The following is a 26,011-nucleotide window of genomic DNA, read 5'->3' as shown; positions in this document are numbered from 1 at the left end:
AGACTTCACAACACAAAACACTGTAAGTAAATCTTTTCAAATGGGAACTCAGCTCTGCTTTCTAAGTTATCAGACTAAACTCTATAGGACTGAATATTTCCTACCTAAGACTGATACCATAAAGCAATAGTTAGTCTGAACAAATGCTCCAGATCTGAGGGAACTCTTATGCTTTTGCGGAACCAAAAAAGCTAAAGGTCCCTGGTAATTTGAGGTAACACATTTCAAAGAGGCAGCATCCATATTCCTACAAAATACAATTAGCATCACCATAGTATTTTCCTTTATGTAATCTCTTACACTCTCCCTCTGTCTCCCTGCCTACTCCTTTCCCCCCTTTTTATCCCTGAAGTAGTGTAAATAATAACTTTCCTACTCCTTTAAAAATCCAAAGCTTTTCTCTACTTTCTTCCCATCTCCATTTAGCCTTAGATATTAACTTAAATCAAATTTTTTCTGTATAAAAATACCAGCTGCTAAGCCAATATGGGATGTTTCCTTAACATTTTGCATACTTCTCAATATGTAATACATGAAGTTGCTGGGCTCAGATATTTTTCCAGTCTTAGATTATTCTGTAAGCTTTAGACATATCACTAAGCAAAATCTTTTATTTTGGGCACCAACTACCAACAGCTGAATTTAAATATGATAATTCACAAAACAAAGCACAGCATTTTGGTTTATTTGCACGTGATAGTACAAATAAAACTTGCTAAAATTTTCCCCAGAGTGCTTACCCATATAGAATTACAATTATCTTTGGAAAATGGGCATGTCTGGCCACTTACAGAGTCTTAAGCTCAGAATTAGAAGATCTGGGTTCAAGTCCTTAAGATTTGCGAGTAATAACAACACTATACACCTTTATAAAAAATAACTAACCTCAGAGGCAGATACAGGGTAACCAAGTATTATGAACTGAATGCTTGCGTACTCCAATATTCACATGTTGAAGCCTTAAATTCCAGTGTGGTTGTATTTGGAGATGGGGCCTCTAAGGAGGTAATTAAAGTTAAAAGAGGTCACAGAGCAGGGCCCTGATAGGATGGGATTAGTACCCCTATAAGAAGAGACATCAGGGAGCTTACTCTTTCTCTTCCCACATGCATACACCAAGGAAAGGCCGTGTGAGGACAGAGCAAGAAGGTGGTCATCTACAAGCTAGAAAGAATGCCCTCACCAGAAACTGAATTTGCCAGCACCATGACGTTGAACTTTCCAGCCTCCAGAACTGTTAGAAATAAATGTCTGTTTTTCACGCCACCCACTCTGTAGTACTTGCTATGGCAGCACTAGCCAACCAATACACCAAGTACACAGATGTATAAGAGTGGCCAATTATTAATTTACAATAAGTACAATTACCAAAACACGATTATGATCTCTACAGCTCTGTGTTCCTTGTCAGGGCTGTGCTTAGAGTCAGAACCAAAACCAGGAGAACTTGATAAAGAGGCTATTTTAAATAGCCTAAAGTATCCTTCTCACCCTTGGCACTCCGTCAACGATGGAACCAGATTATTCAGACTTTTCTGATTTAAATTCCCTTTCTTCATGCACTGCCAGTGCTGATCCTAGTCTCAGAGACTATCACTAGGTCTGAACAGCACAAGGCCACTTCAGCAACTTGAAAGGAACACACACTTTCTTTAGCTATGTTAAATAATTAGAAAAGCTATAAGCATAGACTGAGATTAATACTGGCTTTATCTATAATTTTTTATACCTTGGTCATGATTAATTCTGTGTAAAACATATAAGATAACTCTCCAAGGGAAAAGCACTTTCTTCACTTCCAAGTTTTTAGGGGGTGTTTAACTCTACCTCCAAGGACTTCAAACAAATTCTAGGGCTCAGACTGTAACCTCTAGGTGCATTCTACTTTACCAAGGGCACATTATAACTTATTAAGTGGCTATATGTAAAATATCATATTTGATCTGTACAACACAAGCCCCCTGAAAAAAGTATAAATTTTTCCCCCAAAAAATTATGAAGCTAAGTCTTAGTAAGCAGTAAAAATCCACACTTTTTACTACTTCACATATTATTTTGAGAAAATAAATGAAGTATCCCAGAATTCCCTTGAAATAAAGATGTAGGTGGTCATTTGTAAACCTTAACAGTTAGCTTTTACAATGAGTGTCTTAGAAGTTAGACAGGTACTATTAACATTTTTGCTTAACATTTTTATTTCATTAGCAGTAATGGCATGAACATTCAACAACATAGGCATGCTCACTGGGAGGACTTATTCTAAATTGATGAAAATTTCATCACAGAACTATCTAAAGCTTTGTACAAACTACTGTCAATTTCCCACACTTATCTGGTAGTAAGAGAAAAGATAACTAATACTTCAAAACAGAGGCTAATTAGAATTTGTTTATATTAGCTAAGTAAAATAGTTACACAAAGTACCTCAATCACCACTTTGTAGCTAAATCCACAACTTCAACAAGGAAAGACAGGAAACTATGTTTATTTACTCACATACAAGACGTAACAAAAACTTATACATACATTTCACTCAAATGGAAATTGGGTGGGTTTTTCTTTGCACATCATTTAATTTTAAAAATTAAAATAAACATTTCATCTTTTTTTAGAAAGCACAAAAGTGTTCTAAACAAAAATGATTTTATGAATAAAATATCATAATTTGCTGCTACATATTATAATAAAAGCATAATCTCTTACTAATTCAAGAATGTAATGCCCATAAAATAAATCCTACTATAAACTATTCAAAAATTGTCAAGATAATTTCCTTATGTTGGTTTTTGAGTTTGTCTTTCTTTTTAATTATCTTTCCAAGAAGAAAAGGGCAATATTTTAAAAATTTTATAAAGATGCTTTAAAAAGATCTAAGAAGATCTAGACAGTAGGTACTAATAAGCATGTTTTATCTTTTGATATCAAAAGTGTTTGCATACATCTCTTTAATTGCTATATTATTTAAAAATTATTCACTAAAGTAAAATAATTATTATTTCCCTTTAGCTTATTCTTTAAGTCAAGACTTCTCTTTTCTTATTTGAACCTCTAAAGAAGTGGCAAGGAGCCCTAAGAAGGGCAGAGAGATTTCTAGAAATTTAGGGGGAAGAATGAGTAGGACAAATTATTAACAATGCATGACTCCCTCACTCCAATTTACTCAAAAAGAGTTACTCCATTTTTGTCAATATATAAATATATTAGGACTCTGAATATTTGATATATTTTTTAAAGGGTGCTGTATCTAAAATAGTTCACAAATTACTGCTCCAAAGTAATTACAAGGTGTCCTCTATATGATAATCAAACACCAATGGAGACATTCATAAGTATCTCTCCAAAAGATTATATTTCTCAACTTAATCTCACACAAACTGTCCTTTCAGACAGCAAGGTGCACACTTGCCACTTTTGTGGCTCATTATAGTGTTGTGTCATCTATAAAGTCTTCAATCAAAATTAGTTCAATTATGCGGAATGATAAATGTACATAATCCACCCAGCTGGGCTGGGGCTTGGTTACTCTCCACCCCCACCACATACATTCTTTTTTATAGCAAAGAAATTTACCAAAAGCTACTGAGTTGGATCACAACCTAGCCTGGCATTTTGGTAGCTAAGTATAGAGACAACAGTTAGTAAAGGTTACAGCCCATGCCTAATTAAAATTTTACACATACTATGCATATATATATATAGTCTATCTATACTGATATATAATCACTAAATGAAAATTGATTTGCATATGTCTTATTTAGTTGAATTACTTTATATAGAAATCTCTAAGTGTTTAAAGCAATTTGAAAAAGGTCCTCTAAAATATATAAATTAAAAAAAAAAACAACTGTTGCTCATAAACCTGAAAGACAGTATCTGGGCCTATTCCAGCTGTCTACACCAAGAAAGATTTCCTTTGGCTGACTTTATCTAACCGCCATGGCAACAATTCTTGTCATTGTAGTTCAGTGCAAGCAAGGGGGTTTGGTGATTAGATATATTCTGCTTCAGAATTATAAGGTTATTAATGTGACCTTGGGGAAATTATTCTCTCTGTCATAAAACTCCCAATTTATAAGAAAATAAGGATTAAAATGTTTCATAGGAGGCAAGAGAGAAAAGTAAATGCTGAAAACACACTAGGTCCTAATAAAGTTGTCCTTGACATAAATAACAGCAAAATAAAAACACAAAAGACAACTACACTAGTTATCTTAACATCTAGCTCTGATTATGATTTATTAACCATGACTAACTATGCTAGTAACTTAGCCATCTTGGCTACAGTTTTCTCTTATATGCAAAATGGAAATATTAATATATATAGTATATATCATACCTACTTAGAAGCATTAATAACATAATGCTTGAAAATACCTTGGAACAATAAAAGCCATACTTTGATAATTACATATTATAGTTATAAGTATAAATAATGAGACTGGGAAAATTTACATCTAATACTTTGCTAACATGACAGTGTAAAAATGGTGGGTTCATTACCACAGTATTTTGTTGAATGCCTGATTTATTTTACCACAATAAAATTTAAAATCTTTAAATTTTTCTCAAATTTGAGTTATTTTTCTTTGCTATATCACTCAAACACTATATTAACTCCCTTATCCAATATTTTCAAATAATTTAAAATCAATACATATTTATTAAATTCCAAATATGGACACGGAACTCTGCCATGTCCATTTACTAAGAAGTTCAAACTGTGGATTGCCAAGGCCCCTTCCTTTCTTCATTTTTTCTCTTGGGTTTATATTCAGCTTAAAGTTGACCCTTGAACAACACAGGCTTGAACTTCGTGGGTCTACTTATAAGCAGATTTTTTTCAATAAAAGTTACACTGAATGTGCCTGCTTCTCTCCTGCCTCCCCTTCCACCCACCTCCTCTACCTCCTTTGCCTCTGCCCACTCTGAGATAGCAAGACCAACCCTTTCTCTTCCTCTTCCTCCTCATCCTTTTCAATGTGAAGATGACAAAGATGAAGACATTTATGATGATCTACTTCCACTTAATGAATAGTATATATACTTTCTCTTCCTTATGATTTTCTTAGTAACATTTTCTTTTCTCTTACTTTACTATAAAAATACAATATATAATACATATACTAGACAAATTTTGTGTTAATCAATTATTTATGTTATGAGCAAGGCTTTCAGTCAACAGCAGGCTATTAGTTTTAATAGTTAAGTTTTTGGGGACTCAAAGGTTATACTTGGATTTTAGACTCAGAAGAGTCAGCGCCCCATCCCCTGCTTTGTTCAATGGTAAACTGCACTTGTAACTGTACCTGGGATTCCCTGTACCCACAACAACTTATAAGAAAAATGAAGAAAGGAAAGTAAATTTGTTCAGCTCCTATTATGCACCTGGCACTACAACATTATACATACATTATTTCAGTCAATTCTCACAACAACCCCAGTAAGTAAGTATTCACATCCTCATTTTAGAGAAGAAAAAGATTAAGAGCCATAGCAGGGAAAAAATTTGAACCAGGTTTGCTGAATCAAAAGCCCAGGATCTTTCTACTCAATCAGTAGTTCCCAGACATTTAGATTTCACAGACCTGTACAATACATACATATATATACACACACATACACATACACACACACATACACACACACACAGAAACACATAACTGGTGGACTTCATGGGCCTGTCAACATTTTATTTTCTAAGAAATGATATATTTCTTTTCAAAGCCCCACTATTTACCATCAGCATTATTTTATAAAACAAAATGATATTAACATGAAAAAGAATAGACATAGTATCAAAATAAGAAACAAACTTTCCCAAACAAAGCCCTATGCTAGCATTTCCACCACAGAACAGCACAGGTTCTCCAAGTAGCAAGTGAGAATAACTGCACTGAATCACACTATTTCCCATAAGAGAAAAGCACAACACAGAACCTAAAACATTCTTCTACATACTCCTCCTAATTTCAGTACAAAGGACGAGAAAGCATGCTGCCTTGACTAAAAGTCAAGGGTTTTGTGAAAGTTTTTATGTCAAGGTTCCGAGGACAAAGAATATTATAGAGGCTTAAAAAATAAGTTAAAGAAGCTTCTGGTATCAACGAATGTGTTCATTTTCAATACAGGTATTACTTTGTGTTTTCACAGATAGCAGTTTTTTCCTTAGGCTTTTCCTTCAAATAAAATCTGTATATCTGATGCAATCGAAACAGCTGTTAAAAATTACCTCATACCTAAGAGACTCATCCATCTTCAGCTGCTTTCCTGCCTTTACAGCCTTATCTATCACATTTAATTAAAAAGAGCAAAGATCTCGTCTTCCTCATGTTTTGGTGCAGTATGTGATATTAGGATGCTAAGTTACTATTTGAGGATAAATATACAATGGGTTGAGCTTGTTGCCAATGCCAGAACAAATATTAAATATTAATAAATGAATCTGAGCTAAATTTTCAGAATAAATTTACATTTTTAAAAAATTCATAGTTTGTCATCAAAACAGTAACCAGCAGAAGTCATAATAATTCTGAAACACATAAATCTGAATATTCACTAGTCTCTCCCGTATTGCTATTTCTAGTTTCATCTACTTAATAGGCAGAGAATGGGATCGAGGGCCTAGGGAAGGAAGCAAATACACAGAAAATAACCTGTTGTTTGCTGTCCCACTGCACGTGGACACCAACCTCTAAAATCCATTATCATTTATGAATATCTAGTGTATCAAGCACCACATTAGGTACTTTACTGCCTCCAATCCCTGGTCCATCACTATTTCATCCTGAATTATCCTTAAATGTCTTTTTTTGTTTAATCCTTAAATGTCTTAAGAATGAAGTGGTATCACTAGATACCTAAAGCTTCTAAATGATCACTTGGAAATAAAGTTCACAGTTTTATGAAATAACATTCAGGTCAACATACTTGAGAAACTATGTCGTTTAAGGATTGAACAGTATCCTGATTAATCAACTATACTTTACCTCGTAATTTAATAGTATCATGATTGGTCTACTACATTTTACTGGTACAGTATACTGACTAATCTTTACATGGTACAGTTATTAATTTTAAAAATTAAAATAAATACCTGATTTTGTCACTGACTCTCTTTAAGGTCATAATACAATGTTATTGGAACAATCTACTCATATTGTAAAATGAAATGCTAACTGTTAAATTCAAAAGCCATGAGGGAGGTTAATTAAGCATTTTTCTGGGCGATACATTTAAATTCAATCTTTCTGAATTTAGTCATTGTGTACACTCTTCCCTTTACCCAGACTATCCATTTCTTTTTCCACTCACTTACTAAGGGCTAATTCAAATGTACTTTCCTCTGTGGATCTTTCCCTATGGATCTAGACAAGATCAATCCCACGCATCTGTGCACTCACACTGCACTTTGAATAAGCCTCCATAATTCATTACCATTTATAAGCACCTAGTGTTTGGGGCACCATTTTAGTGCTTAACATATTTCCTAATTAACTGCAGTGCATCCAAGCCTTTTTCTCTCACATCACTGTGAGTCTGACTAAAGTAGAAATTTTAATATCCATTTTCATCAACTTAATCACCTAGCTCAGAATCTGGATAAAGAGTGAAGGAGGAATGCTATAATTATTTGTAATGTGTGTTCAGAAAAGGCCTCTCTCTAATAAGATTATACTTAAGCAGAGACCTAATGGAGGGGATATGCCAATCCATGTGGATATCTAGGGAAGAGGCATTCTAGGAGAGGAAACAAAAATACAAAGGCGGCCAGGGATGGTGGCTCATGCCTGTAATCCTAGCACTTTGGGAGGCTGAGGCGGGAGGGTTGCTAGAGGTCAGGAGTTCGAGATCAGCCTGAGCAAGAACGAGACCCCAGTCTCTACTAAAAATAGAAAGAAATTATCTGGACAACTAAAAATATACATATAGAAAAAATTAGCCGGGCATGGTGGCGCATGCCTGTAGTCCCAGCAACTTGGGAGGCTGAGACAGAAGGACTGATTAAGCCCAGGAGTCTGAGGTTGCTGTGAGCTAGGCTGACGCCACAGCACTCACTCTAGCCCGGGCAACAGAGCGAGACTCTGTCTCAAAAAAAAAAAAAAAAAACAAAGGCCCTGAGGCAGGAGCATTTTAGAATATCAGGAAAAACAAGGCAACTTCTATAGTTACTGCAAAATAGGTGGGGGCAAGGTAAGACATGAAGTCAAACAGGCAGTGTAGGTTTAGATCTTACAGGCTATGCTAAGGCCTTTGGGTTTTACTTTGAGTTATAAGGAAAGCCTTTAAAATATCCAGAACAAAGAAATAGCGTAATCTGAATTATATTTAAAACTTATGACTACTGTGAGAAAAATACACTACAGAGGACAAAGGTGGAAGCAAAGGAGACCACAGGCACAGATCACAGATTCATGTCAAATGTAAATGATTAGCCACAGGAGAAATAAAATTTCCTGGAATTAATTAATGAACATGGTGACCTAGACTCTCTATTCCCTGTGATAAGACTGTAAAAGATGTTAGCACCTGTTACTTGTCAAGCACAACAAAATTGTTTGTCAACAAATTAGTCTTGACCTCAGGGAAAAAACAATTGTTTGCAAGGCGAATGATACTTCATTTACAAAGGACTTTACAAAATGCACACTAATGTTTAAATTATTAATGCAAATGAATCCTTAACTAAAAACTTGGCAAAATTACAAACAAAAATTTAAAAACATTGGCTTAAAGGCAATAGAGAGGTATAAGCAAAGTTAAAACAAATAATGGTTTACAGGCCTGGATCTAGGAGAAATGGCAGCCCAAGAAGGTAAACTCAAACTCTGGAGGCACTCCTCCCCTCCCCTTCACCTAAGTAGATATTCGAATAGCCAATTAAAAAAAAGGATAAAGGTAAGTCATCTGACAAGCAATTAAGAGAATAAATATTAACACCATAATAAAACACCATTAGATACCCATCAAATAGCTAAAACTAAAAAGACTATTACTATCAAATTCTAGGAACAATGTAGGAGTAGGGAAATAGATTCTAATTGTTGATAGAACATGCTGCAAAGTCATACTTCAAAGGTCATGTCTATAGTAAGGCGTGAAGAACTGAGATCATTTTTGCAATTTACTAAAATATGTATGTGTGGGTGTATATATAAATACATATGTTTAATTTTAAAGTGGTTGTACAGTTTACACTCCCACAAGCAGTGTATAAAAATTGTTATTGTTCTACATAGAACCTGAGATAAACAGTATATAAGGCAATATGGCTACACTAAACAACAAATTTTCAATATAGGTGTAACAGCCTTCTATTGGAAGAGGATGCCATCTAGGACTTTTATAACTAGAGAGGAGAACCCTGGCATCAAAATTTCAAAGGACAAATTGGCTGTCTTGTTAAGAGCTAATACATCTGGTGACTTTAAGTTAAAGCCAGATGTAGAATTGTTTTTGAGACATACTTCCTTCTCCTAGACTTATTTTGGATGCGTCAGACTGCTCTGAGACAATTCTTTTAAGATTGAAGAAGGCTTTACTGTAGCTTGCAGGATTTAGCAGGCATCTCCATAATCTTTCAGGGGCATTAACACAGGGTTTTACAGCTATTCCCCTAATTTGATCTACAGTGCCAGGCTATATTGTATTTGGAGAATATTTTGCCAACTGAGAGACGGGAGATGAGAAACAGTGGTATTCTCCAGCCCAGCAAGTCCTGGCCCCTCTTTATTCCTTATAAATTTTGGTTGTAACTGATCAGTTTTTTTCTTGAGCACATCTCTTTCTTGTCATATGGTCTTATATACAGCTAGAAACAACCAGCTAACTTTCAACATTCTGCCTAGATATCTCAGGCAAATCCAGATGTTTACTAAGTAGATTTTCTTCCATCTTCTGAGTTATACAGACAACACAATTTTGACAATTGTTTTATAACTACATATCTCAGGTTCTATTTTTTCAGCCTCCAGTAACAATTTCCTTACATTTTCTAGCTGCTGCTAATAGTTTGCTCACCATTTTTCAAGTCCTAGGGCACTATTTGGTTCCAAAGCCAATATCATATATTTTGTTTTTTAAAATTACAACAGTTATCTCACTTGTTGGCTAGATCTTCTGGATAACTGGCCACAGCTTCTGTATCAGCACTTGCTGCTTCACCTTACACTTTTATGTTATGGAGACATTCTTTCCTTAAACCTCATGAACCAACCTCTGCTAACTTCTAACTTTTCCTCTGTAGTTTCCTCACCTCTCTCAGTCTTCACAGAATTGAAGAGAGTTAGGACCTTGCTCTGGAGTAGGCTTTGACTTAAAGGAATATTGTGGCTAGTTTGATCTCCTATCTGGGCCACTAAAGCTTTCTTCACATCAGCAATAAGGCTGTTTCCCTCTCTTATTCCTGTGTTCAGTGGAGAAGCACTTTTAATCTCCTTCAAGACCTTTTCCTTTGCATTCACAATTGGGCTGTTTGGCACAAGAGGCCTAGCCTTCAGCCTATCTCAGCTTTTAACATGCCTTCCTGATAAGCTTAATCATTTCTAGCTTTTGATTTAAAATGAGAGCCAGGCAACTATTCCTTTCACTTGAACATTTAGAGGCTATTGTAGCATTATTAATTGGCCTAATTTCTACATTGTTGTGTCTCAGGGAATAGAAAGGCTCAAGGAGGATAGAGAAAGAGACCGGGGAATAGCTGGGCAATAGAGCAGTCAGAACACACACAACATTTATTAAGTTTGCCATCTTACACAGTTGTGGTGTGTGGTGCCCCAAAACAACTACTATAGTAACATCAAAGATTACTGATCACACATCACCATAAGAGATAAGATAATAATGTAAAAGTTTGATATACTGTGAGAAAAATCACAATGCGACACATAGACATGAAGTAAACTCATGTTGTTGGGAAAATGGCACTAACAGACTTGCTGGATGCAGGGTTGCCACAAATCTTCAATTTGTAAAGAATGCAGTATCTGTGAAGCACAATAAAGTGAAGTTCAATACAATGAGGTATACCTGTACAATGAAATATTTAGCCTTAAAAAGGAAGGAACTTGTGACCTATGCTATATACCTTGCCAATAATACTTTTAAATTCTTCTTCCTTTTTGCTTATGGTATTTGTAATTGAGAGCATTGCATGCTAAACAATTTTGCTTGACCAAGTGACAATCTTAAGTAATTTTTTAATTAGGTTCAATTCATTGAAACTTCTTTCCCAGAACATCAGTATTACTGGTAATACTAAAAACAAAAAAAGTCTCAAAGTCACTTACACATTTGGGTAAGATTGCACTAAGCATATTTCATGATCCAGTTCTAGAAGATCCAAACATCATACTGATTTTAATATTATTACTATTGACAGTGTATGTTGCTTAAAAGGTAACATTTTTTAGTGCTTAAATAGCATGAATATTTAAGAACCAAGTCAGTGGCTGCTTTTTGTAGATAGATGTATTCATAGAAAGCAACTCTCCATTACAAATTCAAAAATCTGAAGATACTTCATTGAACTTTTCATATGTCCATTACAAATGTGAAATTGGGATGTCTATAATCTTCCTAATTTCTATTTGATATGTACTTTTCCCATAATAATGAAATGATTTGTACATTTCTAATTTCTTTACTTTTTTATTTTCAAATTAAGGAAGCATAATACATATCTCTGTCTAAAGTTTTATATTCATCAAACATTCAAAGTTATAGTCTCATTTTTTATAAGCAAGGAACATACTTTCTATTAAGCAAACAGCTTTATATATAGTTTTTATTATAGAGCTTTATTAACTTTTTCCACTTAAATAGTCACAATAATGAACCCAAATTTTTACTCCAACCCCAATAACAAAGGTTAAAATTTGCCATCCTAGCAGAAAACAACCAAATAAATCCTAAGTTCAAACGCCACTACTGTGCCTAATCCATCAAGAATATTTAACAAATCAGTATATATACAAAAAAAAACCATATAATTACCAATACACTCAGTTCAAGGCTACATGCAAAACAGGTTATAATTAAAGATCCAATAAATTTAAAAATACCAATGTAAAAACAAGAGAATGTTCACAAATTCAAAAGAGAGTCCATTGTATTAAGATTTCCTCACATGAAAATTCTAATAGGAAATGTTAACAAATTATAGTAGGCTTTTATTATTTGTGTTTCTAAGTGAGTCATTTCCTCCAAAATGTTCTGACAGTATCTCTTCTTTGATTTAATATTTCTAAACACAACAAGTTTTCTTTAAATGTTCAAGACATCGCATATATTCTAGTATTCTTAAAATGGACATTATTTCTAAAGAAATTGACAATTGCTGAGTGGCTTACCCAAATTCATTCAAAAAGTTACAGAACTGGAGCCAGGTGCAGTGGTATATGTAGATCCAGCTACTCAAGAGGCTAAGGCTGGAGGATTGCTAAGCTCAGGAATTTGAGACCAGACTGAGCAACACAGTGAGACACTCTACCACCACCACCACTACCACATCCTAGTCTCTTAAAAATAAAAGTAACAGAATTGGATCCAACTGTTTGCCTGAATGCTTACTGAGTATTCTTTCCTGATTTTTACTTAGTATCCTTTTCTGATTAAGTTCTTTATGAAAAGAAGATTACTAGAATCAAAGAACAAAGTTCAGTAAATCCTTTTAACAGACCTAACATTCCCTTAAATATTTTCTTCCAATGCCATCAAATAGCAATAAAATTTATCCTAAAGATATTAGAGATATTATTAAAAATAGAAGGAACTATCTTATGTCTTCTACTTTCACAGCTAGTTTCACTTTTGTCAAAGCTCAAATTTGTAAGCTGTGGCCTTACAAAGAGCTGGGCATTTTAATTCTCCAGCCCTAACCTGGAAAGACCTCTTCAAGGAATGAAGATATCAATGAACGAAACTGTACTGTAATAGACACTTTCACATTTGCTATCATATTTAATTCTCAGAAAAACCTTATGAGGTAGCTATTATTATCCCAATTTTCAGATCAGAATATAAGTCTTAGTCAGATAAGTAACCTGCTTGAGAGCCTCCAGCTACTTTCTAGGTGGCAGACAGTCAAACCCTGTGCTGTTGTTACTACCAATGGCACCATCAGTCCTTCACCTTATTCTCCATTATCTGTTAAAATATATTACAGGGGTTTTTTTGAGTTGGATGGTAGAGATCACTTAATTTAAACCCATTATTTTATACATGAATGCACTAAGATAAGAGAGGTAAAATGCTTTGTCTCAGGACAACCAGCTATTTTTTTTTTTTTATTTCACCTCATCATGGGGGTACATAAGTTCAGGTCATATACACTGTCCATGTCCTGCCCATCCCCCCGAGTCAGAGTCCCAAGCGCGTCCATTCTCATTCTCCAGACAGTGCGCCTGGCACTCATCATGTAGTCATACCTCCATCCCCTCCCCACCCCACCTCCCCGGGTCTGCACCTTCAAGCATGACCATTCCCCAGAGGGTGTGCAACGCACTCATCATGTAGGCATACACCCATCCCCTCCCTCCACCCCCCATCCCAGTCTGATATCCAATTGGTATCCTTCCCCGATGTACATTTAGGTGATGATCAGGGAAACCAGTTTTCTGGTGAGTACATGTGATGCTTGTTTTTCCATTCTTTGGATACTTCACTTAATATAATGGGTTCCAGCTCTCTCCAGGAGAACCAAAGAGATGTCGTATCATCGTTATTTTTTATAGCTGAGTAGTACTCCATGGTATACATATACCACAGTTTACTAATCCATTCGTGGATTGATGGGCACTTGGGACAACCAGCTATTTAGTAACAAAGTCTAAGCCCTTTCTAAGCACTCTCTACATTATTATTAACATGAAGAAAAAAGAAACCACAAATAGTAATCTTCAGCTAGACCTTTTTAAATATAATAAATTAGATGTTACAGTTCTCTAAAATGTTAGGACCTTAATTTGTTAAGATAATTGATTTCTATAACTTCTTGTGCTAATGAATGTAATATGTTTTAATGTTCTAAAATGAAGAAAAATTAATGGATAATTAATGATACTAATATAAATAAAGGTAAACCCCTACTGTCTAAAGCATACAAGTAAAGCCTACAAGAGTGGAAATCATGGCAGAGAGTCATATATGAAACTAAATCTAATAAAAATAACTTGGCTGAAAACAATAGAATCTGCCTCAATATATTTGGAGAGTAAAAAAGAATCACGTAATCATTAGAATTCTTCAAATTAGATACTCATTAAGTCAATATGCTCACATCTTTCCCTTTGTCAATTTAAAAATTAGCACCTACCACCTATACTATCTTGTCTTCTCCGTTTTTCACTAGGACACACAAGATGTCTGTTTATCTGCAAAATTTTCACAAGAATATACTTATCTAGCAAATACAGAATACCAGTAAGTTTATATTTAAGAACGTTTTGCTCTCCTAACAGGCTCTGATGCTATAAACCGATAGGTGATTGGTAATAGGTAGGAGGCTTTCTTAATGAACACAGTAATACCATGAAATTCTAAGAAATGAAGGGAACCTGAAGATTCTGATGGCATCAATAAGTAAAACGTAAGAAAGACAAAGCACAAACAACGCAAGTCATCGAATAATACAATAGAGTAGCTTGATATTTAATTTATGTGAATTTAACTATGATTCACCTGTATGAATTCAACCAGAAACTTTGCAACAAGAAATAGAATAAATAATGCAGCAATTAAGTCCACAATTTTCCCCAAATAAGCGTAAGCCCTGGAGTGAGTATGAGATGGAAAATGTGAATCTGCTATTTCCTCAGTCAATGCATGACAAGATCTCATTTGTTTCCAGGGTCTCATATGTGCCAAAGATGATTCCAATGTTAAAAGAATGAATACACATGTATTCTAAATGCTTAACCAAAGAAATAGCAAACTGTTCCAACAAACTGCTGAAGAACAACAATATGGCTTCATGGACTTATTTAGAAATTATGCTGGGATCTAATGAAGTACTTTCCTAAGGGACTCCCCCTCCCTCTCAAGAACAGTGCTGTCTCTATGAGATTATCACCTTCTGCACTGATGAAGTTACACCCTGAATCCCACCCCTCCATAAAATGAGATTTCACTGTATGTTAAAAAAAAAAAAAAGGCCATTACTCTTTTTAAAATTAATGTGCAAAAAGAAAAAGAACTTTTGTGGTAGAGGCTGGCAGAGTTGAGGATTAGGGAAAACTATGTGAGACTAATAAAGCTGGTCTTTTATGTAAATTTGGTCCAACTTGCTATTAATATATGAATCACTTAATGCATATTAATCAGTTATAAACTAAGTCTTACCTAAACTATCTGAAAGAATTTTTATATCAAAGCTTCAAAAATTACCTAAAGCTACTAGTAATCCAAAATTCCCTAAAAGGTATATTGGAGGCGAAAAGCACCCAGGTGAAAATAGGTCACACTTGCCCTCTGTCAATTAACACAATTGACTGGCGGACACACACTGGTCTGGAAATGTTTATACTTTTATGCCAGTCACTGCTGTTAACTTTTCAGATCACTAACAATAAGCTACCAAGTACAACTTTCAAGCTCTACATTCAGTATGAATGTTTTCTACATCCCACCAGCAATTATACAGTGGGAGAGAGAGAATTAGGTTTAAAAAAAAATAGGAACAAAATAGTTCACAATTTCTACTTCTTTCCATTTCTGAGTGAAATTATGGTTTCCAAGCCTAACTCACACCCTGGCACTGAAAGAAAAGGATAATGTTTATACTCTACACTGCTGCTAACCAACAAGCGAGTCTGAGGCTAGCTGACTGGCTGGGAACTCCAGTTCCCCCCAGATACTACCTGGCTGCCCCAAGGGCTTAAGAGGCCAATCAATACCGCAGTTGACCTACGCCTACTTGTACTTTAGTTGAGTGGCTGGCTATTCTCTGGAAAAATTCAGTTACAGACTATATTTTACTCCCCAAAATTCTCTAATTCTTTAGTACTGTAAATATTCTAATACCCAGAAAACCCCACCAGAAAATAGCAAGAACAATACTCGATCTAATCCTTTATCAAGGTCATTCTCTTACTCTTCAAACTTGGCAAATGGGAATACGTCACCTACCCTCAGGAGAGCTTCGTGGCTATCAAAACAAAATATTTAGCATTTTCTGAGAATAGAGTTTATTGGACAAGCCAAGAACCTCACTTAAGACAGGTGGCAGAGTAACTCCTATGAAAGCACAGTGGCTATGTTACTAAATTGTAAATTATTTTCAACCCTTCTAAGCCAATAAAAGAAGTGATTCACTGCTTATTAATTTCAAAGGTCCAATAAGACTAAACATAAAAGCACAAGAATAATACCTGGCATATATTAATTGGTCAATGGATGTTATGTATTGTCATTATCTTCTTGATCATTTAAATCATTTAGTGGTTACTGTTTGTGCCCTGCATCTACCCAGACACTCAGCTTTGATCAATACCATCCACCCAGGCTGACTAGAATTCAAGGCAGCAGCCCTTACTCACAAGAGAAACCAAGAGGTAGCTCAGCCATCTAAAAATTTTATATAATACTATGAAGAAATTAGATGCCCCTTCAGCCTCCCAATGAGGCCTGACTCACACTAACTGAGGCAAGGCAATTTATGAGTTTACTTCTTGACATAAAACTTTTTCATGCATATAATTTTTTTAGGAATTACTATTAATTAGGCCCTATTTTAGTTTGTGTTTTTAAACTGGTTCTATATCTTAACCTATAGAATCTTTCTCTATCTCCACTCTTAAAAAAGATACAGCCAAAATATATAGGATTATTCATAAAGGGCGTGAGTACCCTTGAAAAGAAGCATAAATATGATATTACGTGGCAGCAGTCTTACTATTAAATAGTCATTACCATGCTGACCTAAAATACCTGAGTGGGTGATTATTACATAACTTTTAAATAACTGGAAACAAAATAACTACTTGCAAAGATAAGACATCTATAAATGATTGTGCTCACCTGTCTATAGCAAGAAAGATTTAATAAATTTAAATAGCACAATGAAACTACTTTTGCCTTCTAATTTTCATATTTTCTTGTACTTTAGAATCACATGAGGTCAATAAACATTATGATTAGTTAAAAAGTGGAGAAAATACCCAAATAAAAATGGGGATGAAATTTTGACCATCATTCACATGAGGCAGAAGACCTTTTGGTTTCTCATTTTAAAATAAGACCATGCTTTAACTAGCAGCATACTTTCACTGGACAATTTCTTCTCTTATTTTAGCACTGACAAATAATGTCATTCTCCTCCTCTCTTAACAAAAAAGAATGACTACTGTATGCCTGCCTCAGTGGAGTGTTTTGACACCCAATATTTTTAAAGAGTTTTGAGCCCTGTAGCTGAAAGCTACTAAGTAAATACAAGGTATTATAATTGAAGATGGTAATATAAAAGCAAAAATGGCTTAATATAATAGCAAATTACATTTATAGTTGGCACATTGCCATACCACCCTTGTGGATTTCTTCTTTCAGAGCTCATACTCTATGAAAAGTCACTGTGGGTGAAAAAAAGAAATCTCACAGAGAGTTCACATAGCCTACAATACAACATTAGTAATTAAGGAAGTGGTAGTCTTCCTCTATATTCACCTGGGAATCATTTCCACTAATTAGGAGAAAAGGAACAGTGATTTGTTAAAAATGATGGCTATATACAACTCAGTCTCAATTCTAATAGCTAGGTTACAAAGCAGAATATTGTACCACTGAACAATTTTTTTTTCAAAGACCAAACTATTATACAAGCCATCAAGGGAGTATTCAACTATCCTCCTAGATAATAAATTCCAAGATAACATATTCCTAAAAAATATTTTCCAGATTAATTTAAGTTTCTAACATAATAGTAAACTAAAGGATTGAAAATTCAAATTCAAAGCTAAAGTACTGATGTCATGCAAAATTACCAACATTTGTTACATATTTGCTATTCCCTATAAATAAAGAAAATTCAACTGACTATAATTGGCCTGGAACTAGTTACACTATAACCTAACAGAGCCATTCAATTATCTTGGGAATTATTTTATTCCCTTTTATCATAAAGAAATTACTACATGTAACAAAAAAGTCAATAGTGTAGAAGGCTTTTTACTAAATTCCATTTTGGCAAATGATCATCTACAAATTAAAAGCTGCATGATGATGATTTCATTTATTTGTCCTATATATATCTGATTAATAGGCATTAATTTTGTTTATGGGAACAAAAGAACTCTATTGTTACATACAGATTAGAAATGTAAACACTTAGCATCTCCCACAACTACTGACATCACAAATTATTTTGAATGTTATTTCAAATAACACTGAATGCCAGAAAAAGTTAGGCAAGCAAAGCACTCTACTGCCCCCTAATGAAATAAACTTTTTAAAAAACCAGAGAACAGGAAAATAATCTTACTTTGCTAAATGCAGTAGACAAACACTGAGACAATTAAATGAAAACAACTACAATATATATCAAAATACTGTAGGAAAGCTACAATCACCCAGCTTTCATGATAAAATTAGTAGCAAAACAGGAAAGCCTTGAGACAAAAATGTTCTAAGAGAAAGCAGACCACAGTCAAACAATGTTATCTACTGTGATACCAATTAAAACTTCACTGCAGGCTACATTTTTCATGTGTATGTTGGAAGTGAAAAAGACGAACAAGAGCTCCTTAGAAACCACACTCTTTGGTGAATTACAGTTAAGTTTTCAGTTCAACAGCTCAAAAGTAAACACCATCAAAATATTTGCCTCCAATTTACACTGACTCTAATCCTCTCAGATGTATTTTACTGTATGTATATATTCAGGATTACTATCCTGTAAAATACACAATTAAAAAAATTTTACCTAATAGCTTCCCGTTTTAAACAAACACCCATTTAATAAGTATGACACCTTTGTATTTTATGGTACTTTATATTGTAAACTAAGCTGTGGTAACTTTTAATCTTCCTTTTTTTTTATTCTTTTTTTGCTTTTTTCCTTTACTTTTTGTTTTTTTTCTATTTTTTTTTGTATTTTTGCCTAGACTTTACCACTATACATTAATCTTCCTTTTAATAAAAGCTCTCCCTTCCTTTAACAAGCTTAGTTTTTAAAACACACTCCATACCCCTACTCCTTTTACTTAATATTCCAACCTGTCAAGAATTCCTGAAATCTCATTTCAGAACAGAGCAAATATTTGGCAGAAAAGTTTATGGTCTTTAATAACAGGAGTTACATAAAAATTAACATCAAGGAACCAGATGAATTAAGAGTAAAAAGAATAGAATGCCAAATCATAAAAGCAGGGAGAATGTAAACAAAAGAAAAAGCAATAAATCCAAGCAGCAGTTCACTGAGGCAAGTAAGTATAGTAGTTAACTGTGCCTTTATAGCTAGGGCACATCACATCACTTGGAGGGCATGTTTCTGCCCAGGTTGACAGTGGTTCTATACTTCATTATGTGTCCACTGTTTAGAAGATATAAGAAATAGGGACCAAATCCCCCCAATGCCATAGGACAGAAAGACAATGCAGAGACAAAAGTCATTTAAGTCTGTATACTAGATGAAAAAAAAAATCTTCTACATTTGTGTGCTGTTGCTCTTCCTCTGAGTGTCTGTTAATGAAAATAATGCACTAGGTCTGCAAGTTAAAAGGCTTACCAACATGTGTGTATATATTTATTCAAAATTTCAAAATAGTAACACATATAAAAACATAAATGCACTCAAGCTCATATCTCAGGTGAGTTGGATTTCACATCTATATTGACTTCCTGAATAATATAAATTAAAACGTGGCTGTTTTACCAGAAGCATTACTCTTTCATTCCTACTACCTAAAAATATAACAGACATATAGGCATATTTTAAAGCTGCAAAGAAGCTAGGAGGACTTAAGAAACCCAAAGTCAAGCACTGCCAAAGTCATGATGCTTAAAGCATATCCAATATATGGTTGAAATACTATCCTTCCAACCTATAAGATGCTTTTAGCTACTCAGACTTAGCATACAGTAGTCATCAGAAAAAAAACAAGAAGATGTATAAATACTTGGAGTATGCATATATGTATATTTGCATTTTTACTCATGGAATAGTCCAGTCTACGCTAGTGAGTTCCAGATCCTAAACCTAAAGGAATGCCTTCCCCAGTTCATGGGAGAAAAATAAAGGGACTTTCTATGCTTTCCTTCTCCTACTTACCAATAAGTATATATATATATGTGTGTGTGTGTGTGTGTGTGTGTGTGTGTATACATATATATGCAAAATATAATCAAGAAAAAAGGGAGGGAGAATGAAAGGAATGGGGGTAAAAAGGTAATCATTTCATCAGGAAATATTAATAAATTGAGAACTTTGGCTTAAAACAAAGGGCTTTATTTATTTTAGCACAAAAATAGTTTTATTAATGATGGTAGCAGCCTGCATTTACTGAGCATATACCATAATTCTAAGCACTCAACTTTCCCTATACTAGGTATTTAATCTTCATAACAATCCTGTGAGATAGAAACTATTACCCCCATTTTACTGATGAAGAAACTGAGACTCAAAGATAATGTAACATGCCCAAGGTTACACCACTACTAAATTTTAGAGCATACAGCAATACCCCTTATATGCAGGGGACACGTTCCAAGACCTCCAGTGGACGCCTGAAACCACAGATAGCACCAAACCCTATATACACTATGTTTTTTTCCTATACATGTATACCTAAGACAAACTTTAATTTATAAATTAGGCAAGTAAGAGATTAACAACAGTAACTAATAATGAAACAGAATAATTATAACAATATACTGTAATAAAAGTTATGAGACTGTGATGTTTCTCTCATACACACACACACACACAATCTTACTGTACTGTACTCATCTCTTTTGGGATGGTAGTTGACCACAAATAACAAAAACCATAGAAAGTAAAACTACACGTAAGGGGAAACTACTGTACATAATATCCCAGTCAGTTTGACTCTTAACTACTAAGTTTATATTACTTTCCAGTGAAAATGTATAAAAAAAAATGATACTTTTGAGATGCTGTAATAAACTAATAAATTATATTAATATAAGACCCAAGTCAATTTTATAGAATTTTGTAGTCATGCAACCTGTGCTGGGCACTGGTCTAGGTTCTTAAAGACAGAAATGTGCATGATATAATAAATAATAGTGAAAATGCTAACAAAAAAGTAATAATATTCCCATCCTTCAATGTCCATCATAAATAGTAACATTTCTTCCATTTTTCTCTTATCAAATTACACCACTGTAATCTCTCCTTCTTAAGATCTTCCATAAAACCTCATTTTTAATTCTATTTTATCTTAAAATGAGATAAAGTCTCCTCTATTGAAGGAAAAAAAGTCACTCCCTCTTTTCTATATTAAAAAGATAATCAATTACAATATAAAATATAATAGCTCTCATTAAATCTAAAACATATATTTCTACATATGCCAAAGTAAGAAATACTATTCCATAGCAATTCTTTGATCTTTGGTAATCATGTTCAAGTTGTTCCGAAATGAACACTAAAGGAGAAATCACCATGTGGTATAAAACTAACCCAAAATGCTATTTTGCAAGATCTGGGATTTAAATCATGCCCACATACTACACACACACAAATACAATTCAGGTCACCATCATATCATATTATTCTAGGCATTGGCTAGACAACAAAAAATACTCCCTCTATTATACGTATGCAGCTTAAAACACAAAATACCCAGGAATATCCAGAAATATTTAAAACATTAAAATCTTAATTTTATATTGTCTCCAATTTTTTTCATTGCAGAATTTAAAAGAAGACATTATGAAATGTTCCAGTAAGAAAGGTACCTTGCAAGATAAGCTGTTTCTTCAGATAAATAACAGTGATATTTGAATGTGACATCAAAATCTGTCACAAATAAAGATCTATCAATTTATTAATCCTTTTTTAACTGAAATACGTTTAGATTTTAAATCCAGAGAGCAAAGACCCTGCTAACAATAAAACCTAACAAACAAAATGCATCATTGCAACAGGATACCATTACTTACCTTTGACTCTTCATTGCTCACTCCTAGTTGTAACACAGCTTGAGGAGATTTTAGTTTTGCTTGAGCAGAGTGAGCCATTTGAAGGTTAAGCTGCCATCCGACAGTCTCTAGCTATGAAAGACAAGTGCAGATTGGAATCAGATGGTACAGAAGGAAGAAAATGGTCAACTTTAAGCAAATCTCCACTCAACAGGAATGAACAAAGATAGCCTGGGCTTCATGGAATGTCAGTTCCAGGGCTCCTTTAACCTGCATACTCTGCAAGTTCTCCCTTTGGGCTCATTAGATTGGCCTCTTGCCATGCCTGTCAAATTCAACAGTAAAAGTGATCTTTAAATACACTCTATTCTAAAAATAAAAATTCTAAAACTAAGCAATGAAATATACTAAAAGAGCCAATGGTTTTTAAATAGTAAATTACTATTTTAAAACAGTATTTTTTAAAACCAATGAATTTTAATTACAAATTTCAACTAGTAAATACCATAAATTGTTGAAAAGCATTTTAATGACTTCCCATTATCTTTGAATAATCTTTGCATTAGGTATTATACAGGTAGACTTGCTTTTTTTTTTTAATTTATAGGGACACTTTTAAATTATAGGGACACCACCTACATGGTAAGAGGTTCACACCTTTAGACACAGTGAGATTGGAATAGAGCCAGGCAAAGATTGATTATCTAGTAGTCAGCAGGTGTTATCCCACAGACTATCATACGTACCAAATTACTCTAACTTTCTACGGTTCCCAGTTATGACAGAAACTAATTAGAGCATATCCTTTGAATCTATTAATTAACCCAACAGCAAAATTTAATCAGGTAAGACAAAAATAGTAAAGAAAGACTAAGGCAGGATAAATTTTTTAAAATATTAAGCAGCACAAATGTGGCTTTATTGAACTTGACAGCTTATTGGTGCTTCCAACCTCAGGAGTATGAGTATAAGATTTTAGATTTAATTTCCTGTAACTCTCAAGTATCAACATTTAGGGATGTTTTGTGAAATGCAATTGTCATATGCCTCTGAAAACCTGACCGTAATAATGCATTTAGTAAAAGTACCTTAGCTATACTGGGTAAGAATGGCAGCCTCACAACAATTTTTACTTGACCAGAATGCTAATCACTTAACTTGAAAGACTGTTCAACAACTAGAATCACAGCAGTGACTCAAAGCCAAGCTGGAAAGAGAGCAATGAAAGTATTATCTATTCGAGAGAGGATGTGATGAGAAAATAAAGATACAGTTCTGTTCTTTCCGACACTGATCCTTTTAGAGGTTATGGGTAAAAAAGGGGAAGATACTGTAGAGACATAATCTATGATACCTAATAAGTAAAAAATCAATTTAATGGTGCACGTTATAATAAGTAAGGATCTCTGATGTACTCATCTTCAACACTAATTATAGTAAGCATAGTGTTTGATACCATCCTGCTACTATTTTAAAAAGTAACATGTAATAGATCCGCCAATAAAACAGGAGTAAATATGTTATAGCCACACTCATATATCCAAAGCATTTTGACACATGTCATATCTTAATTGAAAAGCACCTTCTAGGTGTTCATATGGACCCGTACAACACTGCACTGACATTACTTAAGTGACTCTATCTCTGTCCATTAGACACTTAACTGATGAAGACAAATATTAGTGATTAAATTAAAACACACACCCCATTGTGGTGAAGCCTTGACATTAACTAACATGTGCTTAGGCACTACACGGAGGTGGTACGGGGAAATTAGAAACAACCCTGAACTTATGAAACTTATGCTATATATGGTTCAAACTATCACTCACTAGCTATGTGACCCTGGCTAAGTCACAATCTTTCAAGATCTCAATTTCCTCATATAAAATAGAAATAAATCTATCTGAACTACCTTCTTTTCTGAATTACTGATAATACCAAATAAGAAAATGCATATTCAAAGTGCTTTAGAAACTGCAAAGTATTATAAATATAAAGCATTTTGGTAACCTAATCATTTCTATAGTATCTTTCAAATATTTTCGAAAATTTATGACCCAGTTCAGACCCTTATCACCCATCTCTTCCCAGACTGCCACAGTAGTCTTCTAAGAGGGTTACCTGCGTGCTATTGAACCCAATCTCATCATTCTATTTCCCTTCTTAAAATTCTCCAATAGCTCCTTACTACCCACAAAATAAAATCTAAACTGTTCTTAAAATACAAATCCCTCAAGATGTGATGCCTAATTACCTTTTAGTCCTATGTTCTAATACACCTGACTATCTGTAATTTAGCCACATTGAACCAAATGTCATTCCTAGAACACACTATGCTATTTCACACAGAATAGTCTTTTGCTCCAGTGTCACCTCCTGGTTTCCCTTCCCTCTGCAGTTTGCCACTCTGTTCCCTCAGCACTGTGTATCCTCCTCTATTAGCATTTAGATCAGTATATTGCAATAATTTACCTACATGTCTATCTCCTCAGAGTAAACTCCATTAGAAGAAGGCTGGGGTCTTATTCACCTTTATTATCCCTGTGACAAACAACAACCTCTGACGGAGTCAACACTTGAAGACTCTTCTCAAGCAAGTGATCAATCACATGACATATATGAGCTTTCAAGAGGGAGTATTTACATGAAAATGAATGTCAAAAAGGGAAGGGAAAAAAGTTATTTCCACTTAGATATGGCTTTGTAGAAGGCAAGATTGTAACTTACAGAGCTGGCATGTGGTTGATTCTTTACACACACACACACCTGACACACACAATAAATTTTCGTATCTGCATACCAAAGCATGTCCAGAAATCCTTTTTATAATGTGTAAACATTACCCTAGTTTTCATTCAGTTTACTGAGTAGCAGTTAAGAGTGTGGGCTGTGGAGTTCCATATTAGTTGACCTTAAGTAAGTTATATATTCATCTCTCTAAGCCCCAGTATCTTCATCTGCAAAATGGAGGCAATAAAACTCACCTCATTAAGTTATAAAGGATTAAATGCTATATTATCACATATTAAGTTAGTGGTATCTCCTCTCTTGACTTCTCCAATTTGGTATTCTTTCCAACCTCTCTATTCTTTCCCTAAATAGATACATGTATATTTATCATATGGTTATGAGTTATCCTTCTTTGTTCACATTATATGTTATCTTTTTGAAAATACAACTTAGAATCTATATCATCAGTGCAAGAAACTATCAAGCATTTTCATTTAAAATGATAAACAAAAACTACTTTAAACTGTTATATCCATAATATATTTATTATATTCATTTTAGAAAATTATTAAAAAGCAACAAGTCATTTGATGAAAAGATACAGTTACTAATTGGGGATAGGTAAAGAATGGCTAGTCTGCAAACCTCATGTTATCAAGATTTTGTTATTCATTCATGAAACTACTTAGCCATGTGGCTAGAAGAAATGACAAAATAGAGCAGTCATTTAAATATTTTGGGTCACAGACCATTTGATAACTGAATGAAAGGTACAGAATCTCAGAACAATGCACATACATTCAGAACCGCATCCAATTTTGAAAGACTCATGCACTACTCAGTCCCCAAGTTGAACCAAGTTAAGAACTAGATTAGAGTTTCTCTGATCTCAACTAACAATGAGAATGACTGATACAACAAATGCCCAGGAGACAGAGAAGCAGGGTCAACAAATTCATAAAGTATATTCTCAGACCCTGGATAACAGAAAACTAGTAAGTGGATATGTATGTATGTCAATACTTGCTCTGCTTTATCTTCCTAAAGCTATCATCATATATACAGTATTTATTTGTTGACTATCACCTACGATTCTAAGCTCCTTGACAATGGAAGTTTTTGTCCTTGCTGTATCATATTAATATATAGTATTTATTTGTTTGGTTGACTATCACCTATGATTCTA

General features: G+C 34.1%; 1 protein-coding gene across 1 annotated transcript in view; it reads right to left on the bottom strand.

Moving 5' to 3' along the window:
• The window catches only part of COMMD10 (COMM domain containing 10), a 165,797-nt gene that overhangs the window by 106,299 nt on the left and 33,487 nt on the right, over positions 1-26,011 (bottom strand). Inside the window, exon 5 of the mRNA XM_045565625.1 lies at positions 22,114-22,224. Within this exon, the coding sequence (XP_045421581.1) occupies positions 22,114-22,224 (111 nt within the window). The remainder of the gene's footprint in view (positions 1-22,113; positions 22,225-26,011) is intronic.

Source organism: Lemur catta, chromosome 12 (assembly GCF_020740605.2).
Source record: "Lemur catta isolate mLemCat1 chromosome 12, mLemCat1.pri, whole genome shotgun sequence".
NCBI lineage: Eukaryota > Metazoa > Chordata > Mammalia > Primates > Lemuridae > Lemur > Lemur catta.
This window is presented reverse-complemented; position numbering and strand designations above follow the sequence as displayed.